The sequence below is a fragment of the Carcharodon carcharias genome, chromosome 26 (genome assembly GCF_017639515.1).
Source record: "Carcharodon carcharias isolate sCarCar2 chromosome 26, sCarCar2.pri, whole genome shotgun sequence".
NCBI lineage: Eukaryota > Metazoa > Chordata > Chondrichthyes > Lamniformes > Lamnidae > Carcharodon > Carcharodon carcharias.
Window position 1 is genome coordinate 39,598,959 of NC_054492.1, and position 23,713 is coordinate 39,622,671.

Sequence of the window (23,713 nt, forward strand, 5' to 3'; positions counted from 1 at the left end):
ACTCACAATTATCTCTGGCATGTTATCTCTACAGTAAAGATGGATGTAAAATACCTGTTCAAATCATCTGCCATTTCCTTATTTTCCATTATCAATTCTTCACTCTCACTGTCCAGACATCCAATGTTTACTTTACTTTTTTTCCTTTTTAAATATCTCTAGAAACTCTTGGTATCTGTTTGGATGTTTCTAGCAAGCTCTTCTGAGGTCTGCAGCAATGTTGCCTCAATGCTATGTGTGTGGCTGTGTAGCCACTTGGAAGTTAACATGCAGGCTGTTCACAAGTTGTGCCATTTGAAATGCTTCCATGGTGGTGCAAGAAATGTAAAGGTACCACGCATTGAAAGAAAGGCTGTGCAAACCAAAAAAAAAATGAGGTGAAGGTGCAATGGTGTTGATCTGAAGTACCCTTAAACTGGGGTCCGATCAAGGCTCTGTACAAGTGGAGCATAGCTGCCTCACTTTTTTGTATTCCATATTTCTTGTGATAAAGCCCATCATTCATTAAATCTTTTTGTACATGCGCATTGCCTTTGAATGATTTGTTTGCAGTGACACCTAAATCCCCTTTCAGCACATTGCCATTCGTCAAGATTTGTCTTTGTCCGATTCAAAGTCGCTCACCTCACACATCCACCTATTGTGCTCCATCTTACATAGTTTCTTCCTCTGACTTAGTGTATGTCCATTTCTAACTTTGATCTCGTATATCTCTATAATTTATAGTGACCCCTAAATGAGTGTCAAAAGCACACTTGATGAAAAAAAGATAAGAAAAAGACTTGGTGCGATCACAAAAAGCACTGCATGAATACAATGGCTGTAAAGCACTTTGGGACAGTTAGGTACTTTTTCTGGAAATGTAGTCATTGTTATAGTTTAGGAAATTGCAAATTCCCACTAACAGCTTGTGATAACAACTAGATAATTTTTTTAAGTGGTGCTGATTGAGGGATTGGTATTAGCTAGGACATGGGGATAACTCATCTGAGAGAGCAGATGGGGTAATTTTTTAATCTCTGACCTGAAACACAGCACTCTGAAAGTGCTGCACTCCCTCAGTTCTGCACTAGAGTCTCAGCCTAGATTTTTGTTCTCAAATTTCAGGGGTGGGGATCGAAGCCACAATCTTCTGACTCGTGAGAGTGCTATCAACTGAGCCAGTGGATATTATAATACAAACTGCCTATTGAAATTCTCAAAACTGTGGTTTTCTATAAAATAGATCTCTGTATTTAGCCCTGTTCAGTATTTGACAATAAATAGAATAATGGTCTATTTATATGGCAGATTTAACATTTGTAGCAAGTTTAGAGCAGTGCGAGTAATAGCACTAAATTTAACAGCTTTGGTCATGCCCTGTTTACTTTGGCAAAGGACAGCATTTGTATTTGCATGCATCTGCAGACATCATTGGTACAGGAATGCTGGTGAAATGCTGCTGCAGAGTTGACTGTTCTGTTGAAGTTTCACTTGCCTAAAACAAGACAGCGCACTGGTTTTTTCAAAACAAGTTTAAAATCATGATTTGGCCTTAGTTACAGTTAGATTGCAAGCCCTGTGAAACCCATTGGCAACTTGTGTGTTGATGCGATGTGAAAATTGCAGTAACTGGCTGTCAGTTTATTATATAGCTTAAATGTGCTATATATTCAGAAATTGAGCATTATGCCATTTATTTGTAGTGTACAGTAGAGTGCCGGAGTTGAGCGCTTCAAGGAGTTAAGCAGAGGAAGAGAAAGAGCTGTTTGGTTGCTTTTGCCTTAACTTTTTCAGCCTCCGGGAATTGATTCTTGCTCTGCTACAGGAGAAGAAGCTGGTTAATTGGTGAGTATCTGGTAAGTTATTAAGGTTTATTCTATTTGTAAGGCTCTAAGTAGTATATGTTGAGTGAGAGGAGAGCATTAAAGGAACAGGTTGAGAGGCCTGCCTGTAGAGGGACCAGTTGAGGAGTGACGTCACGAACCACAACGTGACACAAGTGCAGGGAAAGCAGCTGATTGGTGAGTATTTCTTGTCTTTAAAGTAAAAGTAAGGTCTTTAGTTTGTGTTTAGGTCTCTAGTCTTTTTTTCTTAAAAATAGCTTGTTAAGTATGAGATCGATACTGGTGTAAAAAAGAAAAATTAATTACAATAATGTGTAAAGAGCAGGGATACTAGAGTAAATAATTAATTAATTAAAATAAGATAGTAATGACAGGACAGGTGATGTGTTGTTGCTGTGCAATATGTGGGAGCCACTGGGCACCAAGGTGATCCAGAGCGAACACATCTTTAGTAACTCTCTGCAGCTTGAGGAACTTCGGATCCAAGTTGAGGAGTTGGAGTCTGAGCTGCAGACATTGCGCCACACCAGGGAGGGGGAAAGTTACCTGGACACTTCGCTCCAGGAGGTGCTCACACCCCTCAGATTAGATAATACAAATTTGGCCTGTGATCAGGGACAGGGGGTGTGGCTGCAGGTGAGGCAGGTAAGGGGACCCAGGGTTAGCGTTCAAGGTGCCAAGGCCCCTGCAATTGTCCAACAGTTACGAGGTTCTTGCAAGCTGTGTGGATGAGAGCAGGCCTGCAGGGAGGATGAGTGAACTGACCACGGAGCCATTCAAGTTGGGGGAGGAAATAGGAGCGTACTAGCGGTAGGGTCAATATAATTAAGAAATACTGTTCTATGCAGCTGTGAGTGAGAGTCCCAAGGGCTGTGTTCCCAGGGCTAAGGACATCTCCTCGGGGCTGGAGAGGAACTTGGAGTGGGAGGGGAGGGATCCAGTTGTCGCCGTCCATGTTGGTACCAACGACATTGATAGGACTAGAAAGGAGGTTCTGCTGAAAGAATTTGAACAGTTAGGAGCTAAATTAAAAAGCAGAACCTCCAAGGTAATAATCTCTGGAATACTATCTGAGCCACTGGCAAACTGGCATCAATAAAGTCAAGGAGTTAAATGCGTGGTTCAAAGATTGGTGTGAGGGGAATGGGTTTCAGTTCATGGGGCACTGGTACCAGTACTGGGGTAGAAGGGAGCTGTTCTGGCGGGATGGGCTTCACTTGAACCCTGCTGGGACCAGTGTTCTGGTGAACCGAATAACTAGGGCTGGAGAGAGGGCTTTAAACTACACTAAATAGAGGTTTGGGAGGGTTCTGGAAAGGGGATATGTAGGCTTATAAAGTAAAAGGATATGGCAGCATTGCAGGGCAACTATATCGGTAATGATACCCAGAGTGTGACAGGAAGGGATAGAGTGTACAAACATTAAAAAAAAGTAGCAAATAGGGTCAGAGGGGGACAAAATGGTAAAAAGGCAAAATGAATGGCTCTTTACTTAAATGCACTTAGTATTCAGAACAAAATAAATGAATTAAAAGCACAGATAGAGGCTAATAGGTATGATCTTTCAACCATTACGGAGACATGGTTACAAGGAGATCAAAGCTGGGAACTAAATATTCAGAGGTCTGTGACTTTTCGAAAGGACAGGCAGGAAGGAAAGGGTGGTGGGGTGGCTTTGTTAATATGAGAGGGTATAAGTACGATAGCAAGAAATGATCTTCGATCAGAAGATGTAGAATCCAAATGAGTGGAGGTAAGAAATAACGAGATGACGACACTGGTGGAAGTAGTCTATAGGCCCCCTAACAGCTATACTGTAGGACAGAGAATAAATTGGGAGATAATGAGGGCATGCAATAAAGGCAGAGCATTAATCACGGGCAACTTTAATCTTCATGTAGATTGGGAAAATCAAATTGGCAGAGGTAGAGTGTATTCGGGACAGTTTCCTAGAACAATATGTTGTGGATCCAACCAGGGATCAGGCTATTTTGGATCTGATAAGTGCAACGAGGCAGGTTTAATAAATGATATCAGAGTAAACGATCCCCTAGGAAACAGTGACCCATAACATGTTAGAATTTGGCATACAGTTAAGGGTGAGAAACTTGGGTCGGAAACAACTGTACTAAACTTAAATAAGGGTAATTACAAAGGAATGAGGGCAGAGTTGGCTGGAGTGGACTAGGAAAGGAGTTTAGCAGAAAAGACGGTTGATAAGCAATAGCAGATGTTTAACAAAATAGTTCATGACTCTCAGCAAAGATAAATCCCAGTGAGGAAGAAGGATTCTGGGAAGGGAATAAACCAACCATGGTTAACAAAGGAAGTTAAGGATAGTACCAAATTGAAAGAAAAACCATACAATGTGGCAAAGATTAGTGGTCAGCCAGAGGATTCGGAAAGTTTTAAAAACCAACTAAAGGTAACCAAAAAAATAAAGAGGGAGAAAATAAACTTTGAGGGTAAACTAGCAAGTAATATAAAAACGGATAATAAGAGCTTCTTTAAATATATAAAAAGGGAAGAGAGAGGTCGAAGTGAACATTGGCCCCTTTGAGAATGAAGCTGGGGAAATAATAATGGGGAAGCAGGAAATGGCAGGGGAATTGAATAAATACTTTGCATCACTCTTCATGGTAGAAGACACTAATAGCGTTCCAAAAATACTAAATCATGGGGCAAAAGATGGGGAGGAAATAAATACAATAACAATCTCTAGAGAAAAAGTACTCGGGGAACTTTTATGGGGCTAAAGGCCAATATGTCCCCTGGACCTGATGGGTTGTATCCTCAGATAAGGAAGTAGCTGCAGAGATGGTGGATGCATTGGCAGTAATCTTCCGAGAATCCTTTGATTCTGGAAAAGTGCGGTAGGATTGGAAAACTGCCAATGTAACACCTTTATTCAAAAAGGGAGACAAAAACAGGTAACTTTTGGCCGGTTAGCTTAACATCTGCCATTGGAAAAATGTTAGCATCTGTTATAAAGGATGTAATAGCAGAGCATTTAGAAATGCATAATATAATCCAGCAGAGTCAACATGACTTCATGAAGAGGAAATCATGCCTGACAAATTTATTGTAATTCTTTGAGGGGGTAACGAGTAGGATAGATAAAGAGGACCCAGTAGATGTAATGTATTTGGATTTCCACAAAGCCTTTAAAGTACTGCACATAAGGCTACTTAAAAAGACAAGAACCCATAGTGTTGGAGGTAGTATATTAGCATGGATAGAGGATTGGCTAGCTAATAGAAGACAGAGTTGGGATAAGGGGTGAGTTTTCAGGATGGCAGCGTGTAACTAGTGAAGGGATAAGTGCTGGGGCCACAATTATTTACAATATATATTAATGACTTGGATGAGGGAAGTCAATATACTATCACCAAGTTTGCAGATCCCACAAACATATCTGGGAAGGCAAGCAGTGAGGATGACACAGTCAACAGAGGGATATAGACAGGGTAAGTGAGTGAGATGTAATAAAATGTGGGAAAATGTGAGGTTATGCACTTTGGCAGGAAGATTAGAGGAGCTGAATGTTATTTAAATGGAGTAATTCTGCAGAAAGCTGCAGTACAGAGGGATTTGGGGATCCTCGTGCATGAATTTTATAAAGCTAACATACAAGTTCAGGTAATAGGGAAAGCAAATGGAATCACAGAATCTCAGTGCAGAAGAGGCCCTTCGGCCCATCAAGTCTGCACTGACACGTGAGAAACACCTGACCTACCTACCTGATCCCATTTACCCGCACTTGGCCCATAGCCTTGAATGTTATGACATGCCAAGTGCTCATCCAGGTATTTTTTAAAGGATGTGAGGCAACCAGCCTCCACCACCCTCCCAGGCAGCACATTCCAGACCATCACCACCCTCAGAGTAAAAAAGTTTTTCATCACATCCCCCCTTAACCTCCTGCCCCTCACCTTGAACTTGATGTTGGCCTTCATTTCAAATGGAATGGAGTATAAAAATATCAAAGTCTTGCTAAAATTATACTAGGCACTGGCTAGACCAAACTTAGAATACTTTGGTCTAGCCAGTGCCTAGTATAATGAACAGTTTTGGTCCCCCTTATCTAAGGAAAGATATACTGGCATTGGAGGCAGTCCAGAGAAGGTTCACGAGGGTGATCTCAGGTATGGAGGGATTTTCTTGTGAGGAGAGGTTGAGCTTGTTCTCACTGGAGTTTGGAAGAATGAGAGGCAATCTTATTGAAAATTATAAGATTCTTAGGGGGTTTGACAGGGTAGATGTTGAGAGGTTGTTTCCCCTTGTGGGAGAGCCTTGGACCAGAGGCCATAATCTCATAGTGAGAGGTCACCCATTTAAAACAGAGATGAGGAAGAATTTCTTCTCAGAGGATAGTCAATCTGTGGAATTTTTTTTTACTGCAGAGGGCTGTAGAGGCTGGGTTGTTAAGTATATGCAAGGCTGAGAGAGAGAGATTTTTTAATCATTAAGGGAATCAGTGGTTATGGGGAAAAGGCAGGAAAGTGGAGTTGAGGATTATCAGATCAGCCATGGTCTCAGTGAATGGCAGACCAGTCTTGATGGGCTGAATGGCCTACTTGTGCTCCTGCGTCTTATGGTCTTAAAATAATTCGAGTCCTCTGGTAGTTAACGTAACCGCTGCTTCACACCAAGTTAGGAAAACCTGCATTCTGGTATAAAGTCACATTTTTAAAAGTTCATTCAATCTCCAAGAACTGGATCAACTTCAAGGTTTTGGTTGTGGATTAAGAAAAAAATATTGATGACATATTCCCTCCTGTAACATGAGAAACTAGCTTCTTGGGTGCTTTTGTTACTAGATTTAGTTGTTCCAGTGCATTCCTGGTTACTTTCCATGTTCTAGCCTCAACTTGAGGCCAGCCAAAAGTCTGCTGCCCGTAGCCTAATTTGCACCAAGTCTCGTTCACTCATAACCCCTGTGTTTGCTACCTACATTGGCTCATACTTATGCATGTGTCAGTTGCAAAACACTCACCTTTGTTTTCAAACCCCTCTATAGCCTCAACCATTCCTACTCCTGTCATCTCATGCAGCTCTTGGATAACTATGCTCCTCCAATTCAGGCCTCTTTCATATCTGCAATTTTTAATCACTCATTCATTGGCATCCATGTCTTTGGATACCTAGATCCTAACCTCTGGAATTCCCTCCCTTAAACTTTTTCACCTGTTTACCTCTCTTCCCCCTTCTTAGATGCTCCTCAAAATCTACCTCTTTGACCAAACTTTGGGCCATCTGCCCCTATAGTTCCTTATGTGGCTCGTGTCAAATTTTGTTCACAATCCCATGAATGCCTTGTGATGTTTTGCCGCGTTGAAGTTAATATTTAAATTGAAGCTGTTGTTTTCCTTTTGTTCTGATGTACCCTTCATTGCGCACACACTTTATGCATTTACCAGCGATCTTTGAACTGACTTGGAAGTGGGATGGGCATAAATAACTTCAAATCAAAAAGATTGGGACAGAATTGAAACAATTGTTTTGGGTAGCAGCACACTCCTTTGCTTTTTCCCTTAAAACCCTTCTTGGATTGGAAATGTGGATATTTATTTATTAATTGAAATATGCTGTTGGGGTTTTAAATCTCCTGCCTGTTGATTAACCAGTTGGTCTTTTGCTTGTAACCAGTGGTGTACTTGGTGACTTGCCTTGCAGTAAATCAGGCTACTGCCTTTTTTTTGGTATTTCTTTTACTTTGTTTACTTTCGTTTTAATACAGAAACGTCTGTGTGATGTTGACCTTGGCTGTAGGCCATTCATTTTTCATGGCAGCCACTACTGAGAGTTGCTTTGACAAGACAGGATAGCAGCAGTGGTTACCAGAGGACACCCCTGTGGTCAGGCTGAATTGTTAATGTCACTGAGAATACGTTCCTCGTGTCTATCACTTGTTTATCATTGATTCTGAAGTGGTTAAACTGAAGCAAGGATTCACCTGGGACTTTTGACTCTCAAAAGATTACTTTAAAGCAGCTATAGCAGAAGAAGCTGTGACATGCATCCGTAAGCACTTACTGATTTGACAGTTATTTAGCCAGCAGTTACTACCTCTTTGGTTGAACTGTTGGCACATAGCACAGATAGTGTGGCCTGTTTTTGCCCCATTAATGCTGTCTTGAAAGTTAGCCTCCAGTCTGGGAAATGATAAATGTTCAGTGACTGCTGATTAATTGTCCCAGAGGATTCTGGGTTGTCGGCTGCCAAAGTGGTCCTGAGCTGCTTTTTTGTGTATTCCTAGTGCCCTTTTTTCTGCCCCCTGGCCTCTAATTCTGTATATTCTCTCATGAGCACATTCTATTTTGTTGCACTTGCTGTCCTTGCTCATCCTGTTGTCATTTGGGATTGGAATCAATGAAAAGTAATACAATGAAGGAGATGTTCCTTATTCTTCTGAAATAAAGTATGTTATTCTTCCAGTGATGTCTGTCACTTTTTAAAACTTGAGATCTATTATGAAATGTAAAATTAATTTGAGTCCTTTAAGTTTGCAGTTTAGAAAATAGTTATTTTTTAATATATGAGTAGTTTGGAATTTAAACCGCCAAAAAGATATAGGTTTTAACCTCACTGATAACTAAACTAATACACGATTTTCAGTTTACTCCATGTTTCAGCAATTAGTTATTAAAATCAATGGATCTTCATTGGCATTGTTAAGTAAGTGGAACTTGGGATGCAGTTTCTGATGTTTACTGTGGCCCCAATGCAACCGAAATTGGACAAGGATAACCGTTCACTGCAGGTGAGCAAATTTACTGCAGTAATATCATAGGACTGACAAAAGTAACTAATGCACAGGCGCTGATCCTGAAACACCATAGGGTCTTTAGCGAGACATTGTTAATATGATTTACCTACCATTCTACAAAGCTTACTGGAGAACTATGTACTTTTAAGGCTCTACCTTGAAATGTTGTGCTTATCAAAGATGTAATCCCATAGAGCACATAAAAAAATGCATTAGGATTGCTCACTATTCCAGTATCCTCCTGGAATGCAAAGATAGCCCCTGGCTTCTTTTCTCTACTGCAAACATTATTCTTCAAACCCCCTCCCCTGTCCCCTCCACCCTCACCTTCAACAATGCGAGGTGTTCATGGCTTACTTTGTCATGAAAATTGAAAAAATCCGATCAGTTGCCTTTGCTGTGCCCCTCCCTCCATTCATGCATGTAGTCTAACTTCCTTTGATGTTCATCTTGCCTTAGTCCTGAGCTCGTATCTTTCTCTAATTTCTCTCCTGTCTCCCCTCAAATTCCTTCGATCCTACTCCCACTGAAGTCAGATTAGTGTTCTCCCTGCCCCTCCCCCTCTGTCCCCTCTTCCTCTGTCCCCTCCCTCCTGCCCCTTTAAGCATTCCTGACTGATATCCCACATTCTACCCTCCACAAAAATATTTTATTTTAAAATAAAAAATATAAAAAATTATAAAAATATCAGATATCACAGGGACTCTGAACCAAATTTCTAATTCCCCTCTGGCCACGGGGGAGGTGCCTGAGGACTGGAGAACAGCTAATGTGGTTCCACTATTTAAGAAAGGTTGTAGAGATAAGCCAGGGAACTAGAGACCAGTGATTCTCACGTTAGTGGTAGGGGAACTATTGGAGAAAATTCTGAAGGAGAGAATCTGTTTCCACTTGGAGAGGCAAGGTTTGATCAGGGATAGTCAGCTGGCTTTTTCAGAGGGAGGTCATGCTTAACAAATTTGATTGAATTTTTTTGAGCTGGTGACCAGGTGTAGATGAGGATAGTGCAGTTGATGTAGCTAATATGGATTTCAGCAAAGCCTTTGATAAGATCCCACATGGGAGACTTATAAAGAAGGCAAATGCACATGGGATACAGGGTAATTTGATAAGGTGGATTTAAAATTGGCTTAGTTGTGGAAGACAGAGGGTGATGATAGAAGGCTTCTTTAGTGACTGGAAGCCAGTGTCCAGTGGCGTACCACAGGGATCTGTGCTGGGTCCCCTATTATTCGTCAGTTATATAAACGACATAGATGACTATGTTGGGGGATAGGATTAGTAAGTTTGCGAATGACATAAAGATTGGCCGGATGTTTAACAGTGAGGTTGAGTGTCTTGGACTACCGGAAGATATAGACAGGATGGTCAAGTGGGCAGATAAGTGGCAGATGGAATTTAACTCTGAAAAATGATGTGATACACTTTGGAAGGAGTAATTTGACAAGGAAGTATTTAATGAACGGCATGACACTAGGAAGTTCTGAGGAACAAAGGGACCTTGGTGTGTGTGTCCATAGATCTCTGAAGGTGGAGGGGCACGTTCGTGGGGTGGTGAAAAAGGCATATGGGACACTTGCCTTTATCAATCGAGGCATAGATTACAGAAGTAGGGAGGTCATGTTGGAGTTGTATAGAACTTTGGTGAGGCCACAGCTGGAGTACTGTGTGCAGTTCTGGTCGCCACATTATAGGAAGGACGTGATTGCACTGGAGGGGGTGCAGAGGAGATTCAGCAGGATGTTGCCTGGGATGAAACATTTAAGTTATGAAGAGAGGTTGGATAGACTTGGGTTGTTTTCATTGGAGCAGAGAAGACTGAGGGGTGACCTGATCGAGCTGTACAAGATTATGAGGGGCATGGACAGGGTGGATAGGGAGCAGCTGTTCCTCTTAGTTGAAGGGGAAGTCACAAGGGGGCATAAGTTCAAGGTGAGGGGCAGGAGGTTTAGGGGGGATGTGAGGAAAAACTTTTACCCAGAGGGTGGTGACAGTCTAGAATACGCTGCCTGGGAGGGTGGTGGAGGTGGGTTGCCTCACATCCTTTAAAAAGTACCTGGATGAGCACTTGGCATGTCATAACATTCAAGGCTATGGGTCACCAGTGCTGGTAAATGGGATTAGGTAGGTAGGTCAGGGGTTTCTCATGTGTCGGTGCAGACTTGATGGGCCGAAGGGCCTCTTCTGCACTGTGAGATTCTGTAAACTTGATGTCATCAAAAACTCTGCTGTCTGTGTCTTAATGTGCAGCAGAGCCTGTTCTCCTATCACCCCTGTGCTCACTGACCTACATTGGCTCTCAGTCAAGCAATAACTGTCTCGGTTTTAAAACTCTCATCCTTGTTTTCAAATTCCTTGATGGCCTCATCTCTCCCGATCTCTAATCCCCTCCAACCCCACAACCCTCAGATATCTGCACTCCTCTAATTCTCCTGCACCCTGATGTTAGTCGCTCCGCCATTGGTGGCTGTGCCTCTACTCTAGTTGCTTTGACCCCAAGCTCTGGGATACCCTCTCTCCACCTCTCTGCCTCTTTATCTCGCTTTCCTCCTTTAAGATGCTCCTAAAAACCTAACTCTTTGAGCAAGCTTTTGATCACCTCACCTCATATCTCTACATGGCTTGATATCATACTTTTTCATAATGCTCTTGTGAAACACTTTTGGACGTTTTAATATGTTTGAGGCGCTATATAAGTACAAATTGTTATACAGAAAATTTTAGCTGGTGCCGTCTCTTCATCTTCAATTTACAAACATGTTTTCCTGTATCCTTTTCTTGGCTGCATTACTTTGGTAATCTACTAACCTTGATCCTATTACAGTAAAGTTCCGCAGTTCACAACTTCTTTTGCAATTTTGTTTAACTGTCCACAAGTCCTTGTGTACACGATCGCCCATTGAGGCCCCAAATCTTCACCTCTCAGTGATTTAAGTAAATCAAAAACAAGAAGTTTTTGTAACAAGTCAGCCTTTTCTATATATGTGTGAGAGACACCAATAGCAGGGGAAAAAGAGATGCAGGTTAGCTGCGTATGTGTGCCCATTTTATATCGAGATGGTTTTATAAGTGAGAGGAGGTTAGTTAAATAGTATGTTTCTCCTAGTCTGTCTCTTTGGTTGCTCTCGGCTCTTGCTCAGGCCTGCCAACCAACAAGGGTCCCTGTTGTTGTGGCTGCTCTTTCCCTCGTCCAAACAGGAGAGAGAGGGAGTGAGCGAGAGGGCCACCAGTAGCAACTTCCTCTTCAATCCTCCTGTCACTTGCACAACAATAACCAACGTCAGAAAAACAAGCAATGACTTTATTTTTCCAACTTCTCTTCCCCAACGACATCAAAAGCTCATTAAAGATGGAGAGAGAGAGAGAGACTTTAAAAGGTTCAGCAGGTGGAATGGACCCCAGCAGTTGGCCATGGTTAAATGTTGGGGAGAAGAGGAGTAAGGGGATTAAATGCCAGGAATACAGGCGTTGAGTGGTCTGCACACTGGACAATAACATGATGTTGGTAACTTGGGGAGGGAAAGAGAGGCCTTGTCTTTTAAACTTTGCCCCCCCCCAAGTTATGGTGAGGCGAAAGGAATCAGCTTGGGAGTCAATGCTTTTTGTTTTCTGTTGTGAAAAAAAAGGTAAATAAATAAGAAAGAAGAGGAGGGGGAAAACTGCATTGGACAGAGGATTGCATGTAACGGCGAAAGGATTAATTGGTGCCTTCAGTACAAAGTCTCTGTGAGGGAGAAAAAACCCGATCAACATCCAAATTTTGGAATGGCCGGAACCTACCTAATTAACTCAAGTTATAAGGTCTATTCGTTGTTAGAAATTTTGCCCTTTGCGTGCATTCGCAGCAATGTAATCCTTGCAAACGGTGAGACTTTTCATTCTGGTTCCTCTTCAAACTGATGTTCCTTTAAAACAAAATAATTGACGGCGCTGTCAAAAAAACCCCTGCTTCGGAATAAAGATTGTGCCGATGCTCGACTTGGTTTATGTTTTAAGGAAATTACATTTTTTTTTGTTCCTGGCTTTAGAGTACCTGAATCAAATTGACACCATTTTTTGTTTCACTTCAACAGCAATTCTAGTTTGAGTAGGCAACCTTAGGTTAGAAATCATAATAAAAATTGGTCACGAGAAACTTTTATTCTGCATTTTATCCTATTTTCCATTTGACTTCACCTGTGGGTTAAATCTCTGATCTGATATTTTTGCTTCTACAACAGACACAGCTAAAACACTGCATCACCACCTGTGAGCAAGACCACAGGCTATTTCTTCGTTCTTTTTGCATTAAAACATGAACTACAAGAGGATCAGGTGACAAAGAAAATGGCAGTCGGTTCCAGGAAGCAAGTGTTGAGAGGGTGATGGATTAAAAATGTTATCATCAGGCATTAATTACCTGAAGTAACAGAAGCCAAATTTACTATTGTTGGAAGGCTCCATGTCACATGCATAATAACCATAACATATGAAATGCACTCAGATCTTCAATATACTAATAAATCCCCTGCGGTGCCACACATAAATTGGAGAATGCAGTCATTCGCCTTCTTTGCTACCTTCTCTCCTATTTTGCTTCTTTCCTCTTTTTGTTCTGCTTCTGTGTTTCTTGTCTTTATTTCCTAATGGGTAGGAGGTTGTATTCTGTATTTAAGTGGGGGGGAAAAAGCCAAATGGTCATTGGGAGAGGGAAAATGTGACTGCTCCCTCCCCATCTCTTCCTTTCACTCATGCTTGTTCACGAATCCTTGCTCCGATTGTGGCTCCTACCTCTTGTGCTTGCTCACCTTTTAAATCACCTCTTCACTCCCATCAGTACTCTTACATGCACCCCTTAACAATTTGCTCAATTCCTGTATCCTATCTTTCCCTTAGGCTGCCACACAACATTCCACCTCCTCCCCCTTCAACCCCACCTATCCAGCATGTCACTTTTAACTCTTCATTCATTCCTTAGTTCCCACCTGGGTCAGTGGCAAGAGGCCAGTGAACCCTCAACTTGAAGCTGTTCCCCATCCTCCTTGTATCATCCTCCCTTCCTACTATTTCCCTAAAAGACAGGTGGCTGTTCTGATGAAAGATCATCGACCTGAAAACTTCTCTGTTTCCCCACATTCTCCATAGACCAAGTCTGACCTGCTTAGTGTTTCCAAAACTTTGTTTTTATTTCTTAAAGATTTGTTTAAGTTCAAAATTCAATGTGTTTTTCATAATTCAGTGAGAAAAGTTTGCATTTCTCTCCATCTCTTTCTCTGTCAGGTATGAGCTTTTAGTTCACCCATGTTTTGTTGGTTCGAAACCAGTTGGTTATAAAATTGAGATTTTATTTTGTTAATAGATATCACACCCTTTCCCTCTGCAATATATTTCTTGGTTTTTCAAAATTGTTTGAAGAATTACTGAGCAGAAATGCGAGGAGCTAAAGAGAAATTGCTGACTAAACAATGGACCGAATGCTGGGAAATGAGTCACACACCACAATCCAAATTCAGCCCAACTTTGGACAAAAATAACAAGTTCAAGTCAAGAGAGGTTGAGGCCTTCCAAAATTAAGTGTAAAATATCCATTCTAAGGTGCACAAGATAATTTAATATTCTGAAATCTGAAATTTTGTATTGTTTGACAGCCTTGGTTGGACAGCTGGGATTACAATAGGGAGGAAAAATGCTGGGTGGAAAAATGGTATTTTTAGTGATCCCCTGATTTGATTAAGCAATCACAGGGTGATTGATAAATCTACTGTGACAAACTCCTTACTGCCACCTACAGGAGTACCTGGTAGTGCAGCTGTTAGCTTTTCATGGAACACGTGATAGACTTATGTTTATATAGTGCCTTTAATGCTCATGGATGTCCAAAGCCACTTACTGTCAAGAAGTACTTTTGAAGCGCATAAAGTTTGTAATTGCAAAAATGTAACAGCCATTTCATGCACCAAACCCACCCAAACAGCAATGTGATAATGACCAGACCATATGCTTTTTGTGATGTTGCTTGAGGGATAAATTTTGGCCAGGACAGAGAGGATAACTCCCCTACACCTCAGAGGCAAGAGTGCTGCCAACTGAGTCACAGCTGATGATGTATGCTGTCTTCTAAATTTAATGTGACTTGTGGATGGTAAGTATAGTTGGATCTGGGCTGTAACTGCAGAACATGTATAGGTGGAACTAATTGCAACAAAAATAATCTTGAGTGCAGGACTCCCACTTTTGCCTCTGTTCAAATTTGTATGCACCTTTGTATCTATGTATGTATGTATGAATCGTTGATCTCCCTGCCTGTCTTGTGGGAACAGGAAATAACAGCAAAACCAGCTCCTGGAGTTCATTCCAATGTTCACTGCCATTCAGCTGCGAGGGCAGATGTTTCCTGCTCCACTCCTGCAGTTAGGCTGATGCTCGAGGTCTGCAATTTTCCACTGACTGGTTGGCTGGATTGCTTCTCAAAATCCCTGTTTTCTGCAACACAGCTCATTGTGGACCTTAAGAATAGCACCCTGTCATCACAACTCTGAGTTAGTGTACATTGAAATTCAGTTGCCTTCGTTTCATTGGCCATCTGATTTTGGCATACCTAAATGCTCCAGGATTTTGTGGTCAAGACTTTCAGGAAATCGTTTGCTCTTGTTTAGCAAGTGCCAACTTTTGAGAGCGAATACACAACTAAAATACTGTGGATGTTGTAAATCTGAAGTAAAAATACAATGCTGAATATACTGAGCAGGTCTGGCAGCATCTGTGGAGAGAGACATCTTTCAGCTTGATGAACTTCTGACCAAAGGACATCAACCTGAAACATAACTCTGCTTCTTGCTGTCTGACCTGATTATCTCCAGCATTTTCTGTTTTTGTTTTTGCTTCAGGGAGATGAGATATTCCTTTGATTTGTGCTGTGAACTTGATTTAGCAGCTTCTACCTGCATAAATAATGGATTGGCGTTTGACTCACTCATCCTTCAATTTATTCAATGTTTAAAAACCAGGCATTTGTGCTAATGGTTAATTTAATAGCTCAATTTGAGGTTTTTATTATTATAACCTCCGTATGTGTGACAATTTTGGACAACTGTTTGCTTCAGGTGAGTACAAGGCATGGATTAGCATGTCTTCATTGTGTTCAGGCCTTTACTTTGTTGCGTTGAAACCTTAAGCAAGGATTTTCATAGCATATTTAGTTTACCTGTAACACTAAAAATATTTGAGCATTCCTGTCTGTTTTTGCTATAATATTCCTTTGTTAGAAATACTACACAAGAATCCAAACAAAAATGCTTTTGAGTTACTGTGAGCAATCAATGCAAAATCTTTGGATGCTGACGTTAATATACTAAGCACAGAATTTGTGGCAAAATTGAAGCTGGCAATTCTGTTAACTTTTTACTGTACCTGAAACTTACTTGTTAGTCTTGAAAGTAATATATTATTTATATTCACTTAATGTGACTACTTCATGGATGCTGATCTTTCTCCCCAGGCCTTTGCAGACAGTCCTCATTATGGTGAACATTTGAATGAAAGTCGGTTAGGATCCCATGAAGGATTGTCCCCAACACCGTTCATGAACTCCAGTCTAATGGGTAGGTCGGAATTCTTTCCACATATCCTTTTGTAACCTCTCAAAGCCTTGTTGGTCAGAAGCTTTTTAGCCATTTGTCATCTTTTTTCTGAACTGATATTTCATGCTTTGAGAGAACGTTACATTTTTGCAGTGATGATATCACTGGAGCTGATCCTCCTCCCAGTCTTTAAGTTACGTTGTTTTCATCATAAAAGACTTTTTCCACGTTATGTGAAAGGTACTTCTCACAAATATGCACATTAATTTCTTTAAAGCAGCTTGTAACATGGTAGTTATTTTGTTTGTTTGTGATTTGATTGATTATAGATCTCAGAGATGCTTCAATTTTTTTACTATATCACTTGCCATTACTCCATTTTTACAATAGTTGTTACACCACTGAGTTTAAACTGTTTCAGGCGTTGGCAAAATTCTAGTTGGTTCGAAGAAAGCTTCAATTACTGAAGGCTTAGGCTTCATTTAATTAGTTTTGCAGTTAGACTTTGAGATTGATTTTGAATTTATTTTTAATATAGCATTTCATCCCACCACCCAGTACACCAATTTGTACCATTCTTTTCTATCCACGCTCCTGTTCTTTAGTTGAGTAAAAGTCTCAACACGGTTCATGCTGCTGCCTGGACATGGCTTGTTTTCCCTCAAACACCCTCTCTTGCCCGAATCTAAGGTGATCAATTGTGCTATTGCACACATAGTGGCCCTCATCGCTTGCAAAGTTGTCTTGTTGAGGATAACTTAGTTCAGCTGTTATTTGAAGATGCAATTCAGATTTATCATCTGCATGGAATACCAGAATTGTAACCAGTCAACCAACAGCCTGTCTATTTCTCTCCAAGCCCATCCTTTTCCCCTATTGACCTGCTGAAAAACAAATTGTGATTTTCTGCAATGTTAGAAATGCTTTCATATTTAATTCTGGCTGTTCATGTAATGAAACTTCAACCTTGCAACAATTCCATGTGATTTTAATATACTTGGAAAAACCCATATGGTGACTCAGTTGATTTTGGTGGATTTTTCTGTGGAATTTTTGCTGTCAGAAGAAATGATTAAATTTTTGAAATGTTCTTGTGTTGTAAAATTGTATCCGAGTACTTTATCTTAGTTTGCTAAAAAAATCTTAACACAAGCACTAACTCATCATGATGTGTAACAACTCTGATTGAATTATCAAGCATGTGTCCATGACCTCTTTTGGGTGATCTCAGTATTGCCACTTGTGCAACAGCTGTAGTAAAATAAGTGGGTTATGTAAATCTAAATCCCAAAGGTCTGCAATTTCTTGTCAGAGCCATTTTCTTGTGCTCTGCTTATATTGACTCAGGATTAACAATATTGTTGCCTAAGTCTCTTATCTAGTCAGGACATTTAAGAACTTAAAAAAACCATCAATGTTTCTATTACTTTCCTTCATAAGTTAGTAATTGCACCAGATTCACAGATAAAAAGACACAAGCGGACACGCCCTGCAAAGACCTCTTTGAATATCTGGAACTAGTGCCAAAATTAGGAGAGCTACCCCACACACATGTCAAGCTATTGCTTGACACAGTCAGTCATTCTCGCAAAATGATGCCTTTCAGCCAACGTACCGGACTCTTCCATCGCCATCTATGGGTATGTCCTGTCGCACTGGAAGCACAAACCCACCATAGGTAGCAGCACAGCATTGTACTGTTCGGAGTCCTCAACAGGGAGACCCAGAGATCCTCAACATTGACTCCAGTCTGCATCAAGTCTCTCAGCATCATGTTAAATTTGGGCAACGCAACCTCCTGCTGATTAGTGATATCACTCCATGTTTTACATCTACTTTGAAGAAGTGCTGAGGGTATAAAGGTCACACAATGTTTTGTGTGGTGGCATCACTTCTGACACAGCTGGCTGAGGGATGAAGTTGCCAGACTGGGCTTGCAGCAGTTGGTGAGAGAAGGAATACAAGGGGAAAGCCCTGCTTGACCTCATCTTCATCAGACCTCATCCTCACCAACCTACCTGTTGAATGTACATATACCTGCAAACTGCATTGGTGGGAGTGAATCACTGCACAATCATTGTAGAGACTAAGTCTGCACACTGAGGACGCTGTCCATCATGTTGTGACACTCAGCCTGCAAAATGAAATAGATTCAAATAAATGTTGAAATTTAAAGGGATCCCAGAGGCACTATAGACCATCAGCAACATGAGAATTATATTCAGTCACAACTTGTAAACCTCCAGGCCCCGCATATTCCTTGTTCTACCATAACCATCAATCTCGGGACCAGCCCTGGTTCAATGAGGGAATGTAGATGAGTGTGCCTAGAGCAGCACCAGACATACCTAAAAATGAGATGTCTGCCTCCTGCAGTTACAACACAGGGCTACATGTGTGCTTAAGCATGGTATTGCATGCTGTAGACAGACCTAAGGAATCTCAACCAATGGATCAGATCTTGAATGGTGTTGAACAATTAAACAATGAATGAAAGGCAAAGACTCAGTGAACATCCCCATCCTCATCGATGGCAGAGCATAGCATGTGAGTGCAAAAATCAAGGCTGTGCATTCGCAGCCATCTTGAGCTAGAAGTGCTGGATGGATAATCCGTCTGCTCTTCTTCCTGAGGGCCCTATTATCACAGAAACTAGCCTTCAGCCAGTTTGATTCACTCCACTTGATGGCAAGAAATGCCTGACTGTACAGGGTACAGCAAAGACTATGGATCCAACAACTTTCTGCCTGAGGTGCTAAATACTTATGCTCCAGGACCAGCCATGCCTTAAGCCAACCTGTTCCAGTATAAATACAAAACTGGCATCTACCTGACAGTGAAAAAATTACTCCATATGTCTTGTCCAAATCCAATCTGGCCAGTTCTCAACCACATGTTTATTCTGAATCATCAGTAATGTGATGGAAAGTGTGATGAGCACTGCTTTCAAATGGCACCTACTCACCAATAACCTACTTGGCGTGGAATGATCCGCTGGGACCATTTGCCTCTGAATCTCATAACAACCTTGGTCCAAACATGGACAGAAGAGTTGAATTCCAGAGTGAGGTACAAGTGTGACTGACTTTGACATCAAGGCACCATTTAACCAAAAGAAGCTGTTATAAAACTGAAGTCCGTGGGAATGGGCATAACTTTCCACTGGATGGAGTTACATCTAGCATAAAGGAAGAAAGTTATGGTTATTGGAGAGACCAGTACAGCCCCAGGACATCATTGCAGAGGAGTTCCTTAGGGCACTTGCTTTCTGTCAGAAAATATTGGTAGAAAAATGAAAAGAGAAAATAAGCCAGCAGTTAAAAGCTGGCGTACTTTTGATTCTTGACATTGAAATTGTGATATAATTTTTTGATATCACTGGTTTAAGTGTGATAAGTTTTGAAAAGTGTGCACAACAGCTGAGCGTTACCATGCATTATATGTTGTTTAATAAAATGCAGCGCTAGCTAAAATGTTTTAAAATTCATTTTCCAAGTTTGGAAGTATCCCAGGCACTACCTGCTGCACTACCTGTAAATTCTTAATAATAGAGGCCACTGTACTGTTGGCGTCTCATTAATATTAAAGTACAGGGGTCATGTAGGTTATTTATGTATTCAAATTTCTGCTTGCCCCAGGCACACAACAATGGTGGTATCCCACTACTACCAACCCATACCAGTATGGAACTGTATATTGGTGTTTAACTGGTACCTACAGTGGGCAGCATTGCAGTGCTTCAGAAATGCAGAACACTGATGGTCTGCAAGTTGCACTATTTTAAACTGAAATTTTTCATTCATTTAGTGAAACTCAGCACAACCATAAGTAACAGTTCATGATTCATTAATGATGAAAAGAAAATGGACAGACCTTAATTGTACAAACAGAGAAATTTCAGGTGTGTTTGGTTACACATTGCAGGTTGGTATGTTATAGAATTTCACAAGGAACTGGCTCTTGGCTCCACTTGTAAGACTGAGAGGTTTCTTAGGTAGTGGGAGAGTATGACTTACTTCTGTTTATCCCTCTCAATTAGCTGTTTGGGTACTTAACACCAAAAAGTCTATGTTCAAAATAATTGCAAGAACAAGGTAACAGTGGATTTGATTGCTGCGCCATGCATCATTTTGAAATGCAATCAATGACCTTTGGCATTATCCTATAATTAAACCAATCTGTATTCCTGTAGCCACGCATGCTATTAATTGTGTAGAGGGTGGAAATAACTGAAAAGTGACAAAATAAGGTGCTTTAAATTTCTCAACAAAACTCTTCATATAGTTTGTTTCAAAAGAAATGCTACACGTGCAAGCCCCTTTGTAAAATGTTCCAGGTGTTTTCAGTTTGAGAATAGTGGAGTCCATGTGGTAGTTGCATAGCCTTAATGAACAAGTTTATTTAAATTGAATTACAGCAGTGCTTTAGGCTTGCATCAGGAATCTCTTTACCGAAGAGAAGATGCTAGTGTTCGTTCTTCAAGGTAAGCAATTTGCCGCAAAGAAACAAGCAACTATACACCAGCAATACCAGTTTGTGTTTGTATAGTGCTTCTTAATAAAAATATGCCAATGTACTTCAGAGACAAAAGGAAAACCATGAATATTGAGCCAAGGACGTGGTTTGGAGAGAATTTGAGAGTAGAATCAAGGGTGGGTGGGGGGGAGGGGGGGAAACACCGGTGCCAGTGATGAAATGAAGGGGAAGGGGTGGAATGGATGCACAAGAGGCCAAGGTCAGAGAGCTGAAGAGCTTTGAGTGTGTGATTCCAGGGCTGAAAGAGTTTAGAGATGGACAAGGGTGAGACCAAGAAGGAATTTAAACATGAGGGATAGAATTTTTAAAATGAGTTATGGGAGTTAGCAGTCACTGTCGGCCAGAAAGGAGCAGATGACAGGTCAGTGGTAGGTTACAGACAACAGTTTTGATGAGCTAACATTTACAGAAGGCTGAAGGATGGGAGGCTGACAAGGAGATCTTTGGAATATTTGAGTTTTGAGGAGTTGGAAACATGGATCGGGGAGCAGCAGCAGATAGCCAGTCGTTGCGATGGACAAGGTCAGGTGCTCAGCTTGGTTGAATATGATGGCAAGTGTATGACGAGCCTCATTCAGCCTGAGACGTTGCTTGGGGGTTGATGATGGAATTGGTGGAAAGGGTACATAGTTTGTGGCAGGAACTGAACATGATGGCTTCAAACATCCCAGTATATCAGTGAAGAAAATTGTGGTTCATTGAAGATTGGATGTTGGATTGGCAATTCTGATCATAAACAGAGGCCAAACCAACATTTATATAACTACTTTACAAATGCAGTAGATGAGGTGCAAAGACAGTTTTTGAAATGTTTATGTAGGAAGAAAGGTTGATATCAGATAATTAAGCATAATAGATTTTCTGTGATTGTGTTATAATGACTTAAGTTCTTGTGGCTCATCTGGAACAATTGCTTTATTACTTAGGGAGAGTAGTTGGGTTGTGGCTCACCATCAAAACATTTGGAAAACAGGTTAAGTAGTTTAAAATTTTAAACACCGCTTCATCGTGTGTGTTTTTTTTTAACCTTCTTTGGTAAAAGCCGCCACTTTCCAGGCTACTCATATGCCAGATACTCATGTTATATTTACTCCATGAACTTAAAAGACATTGCGAAACCATACTCGTTTCTGGTTTCCTCTGCTTCCTAACAAAATGATTAGACTCTGTGGTAGAGTGAAATATTTTTGGAGAGGTATGTACTATGTTCTGTTACATAATGAACAGGAATGCAATTTCCTACTCTTCCTAAAAAATGCTTTCTTTTCCTTAATCCCTGTACAGGAGCTTGTAATTTTCCCTTGATTTAGCCTACAGCAGCAGGAACTGGCTCTGACATGATACTAAGATAGATTGATAGTTTCCTAAGCACCTAGAATCTGTGGAATGTCGCTGACACAGCCCTCCTGAGATGCTTAGTGGAGCAAAATCCAGGACTGAAGCTACATATTTGAGAAGGCCATAAAGAGCAGGAAGCAGTCCTGCTCTGTAATAATTGCTCTTTAACTGTCATCTGATCAGTATATATCCCATTCCGACATATTATCCCTTTGTTTTGCAAAGAAGCATTTTTCTTTTCCGTAAAGCATCCCATGAAGTTGAAGGCTTGTGCATAAATGTTGACCGAGGTGTTGACACAGTGATTACATCTGTTGAGTCATAATGTGATTAGAAGTCAGCACCTTCAGAAGGAAAGCAAGGAGAGAAAATCACTGTGGGAAAAATACAAGATGGTAATAAGAAAAGGAAGTTGCCCAACTATTTTGAGGCATGAAAAACGAAGGCTTAATTTGGGCTTAGCCACGGAGCAGACTTGAGTGGCTGAAGCCCTATTGTTCCTGTGGTCCTATGAGTTGTAGGACTATCTCTCAATTATTGAGGAATTGCTGTTTTCGTCTGTCCTACCCTGGCCTTGTCTGATTTTTATCCAGCTTAAGTCATGCTCCTTTCTGTTAAGTCATGGATTGATATATCATATAACTATGGTTATGCTTAAGCTTCCAGGTTGGTGCTGTACCCTTGTAGCTGGTGGTAAGCCACTCATACAAAAACTACCAGTTACAAGAGCATACCACCAATCTGGAAGCTTAACCATAACCATAGTTATATGATATATCAATCCATGACTTGCCAGAAAGGAGCATGAATTAAGCTGGATAAAAATCAGACAGTACCAGGGTAGGACAGATGAAAACATGAGTTCCCCAATAATTGGGAAGAAAAGGAGAACATGGAAATTGTAATTTTAAAAAGATACATTATAGCAGGAGCATGGGTTAGGTTTTTGACGTACTTCACTAGAAATGTGAAAGGGAGAGGCATTTTGTCACAGAGGGGAGAGAAATTGAAACTTTTGTGTGTCATTCTTGCACACCACCTGGCAGATGGCTCAGGCAGTATATTCATGCCAGCTTGGGTCAAGTCTGTCCAGCTGCTCTTGGTAACAGATGGTGCTTGGCTAGGGAAGCTGATTGGAACTGAGAAGAAAACTGGAATTTATAAAAACAAAATACAGCAGATGCAGGAAATTTGAAATCAGAGCAAACAATGCTGATAATGTCAGAACTGACAGAAGGTCATTGACCTGAAATACTAAGGATATTTCTCTCTCTCCAGATGCTGCTTGACCTGTTGAGTATTTCCAGCTTTTTCTTTATATATTATTGAAATTTATAATCTCATTCCACCACTGGAATTGGTGCCTAAGTTGTGTGAAATGTGAGTGTATTGTTTGTGGTCTACTCAAATAGTTACAAGGCTAAAATATTTTTATTGTGTATGTTAGAATTTGAGTAAGGGAAGAATTCTCAGGGACTGCATGCTCCCTTTTGGATTTGGCAAATCAACTTGCCTTAAATGTACTTGTCTAGTTTTTAAAACAAAGCCAGTTTTCTTAAAAGTATTTTTTTACTTGAGATTCTCCCTCTTTGCCAGGCATCTCCACTGATTTCAATTATGTTGACTCACTTTGCACCCTGTGGCTTCAAATTCAACAGTGGAATCTGGGGTTATGGCAATGGCGG

At 40.9% G+C, this 23,713-nt stretch overlaps 1 protein-coding gene across 16 annotated transcripts in view; it reads left to right on the top strand.

Annotated features, from left to right (window-relative positions):
- The window catches only part of tcf12 (transcription factor 12), a 288,087-nt gene that overhangs the window by 91,042 nt on the left and 173,332 nt on the right, over nucleotides 1-23,713 (top strand). For all 16 annotated transcript variants that reach the window (XM_041174657.1, XM_041174662.1, XM_041174667.1 and 13 more), the window contains one exon: nucleotides 16,073-16,175. In XM_041174657.1, the coding sequence (XP_041030591.1) occupies nucleotides 16,073-16,175 (103 nt within the window). The remainder of the gene's footprint in view (nucleotides 1-16,072; nucleotides 16,176-23,713) is intronic.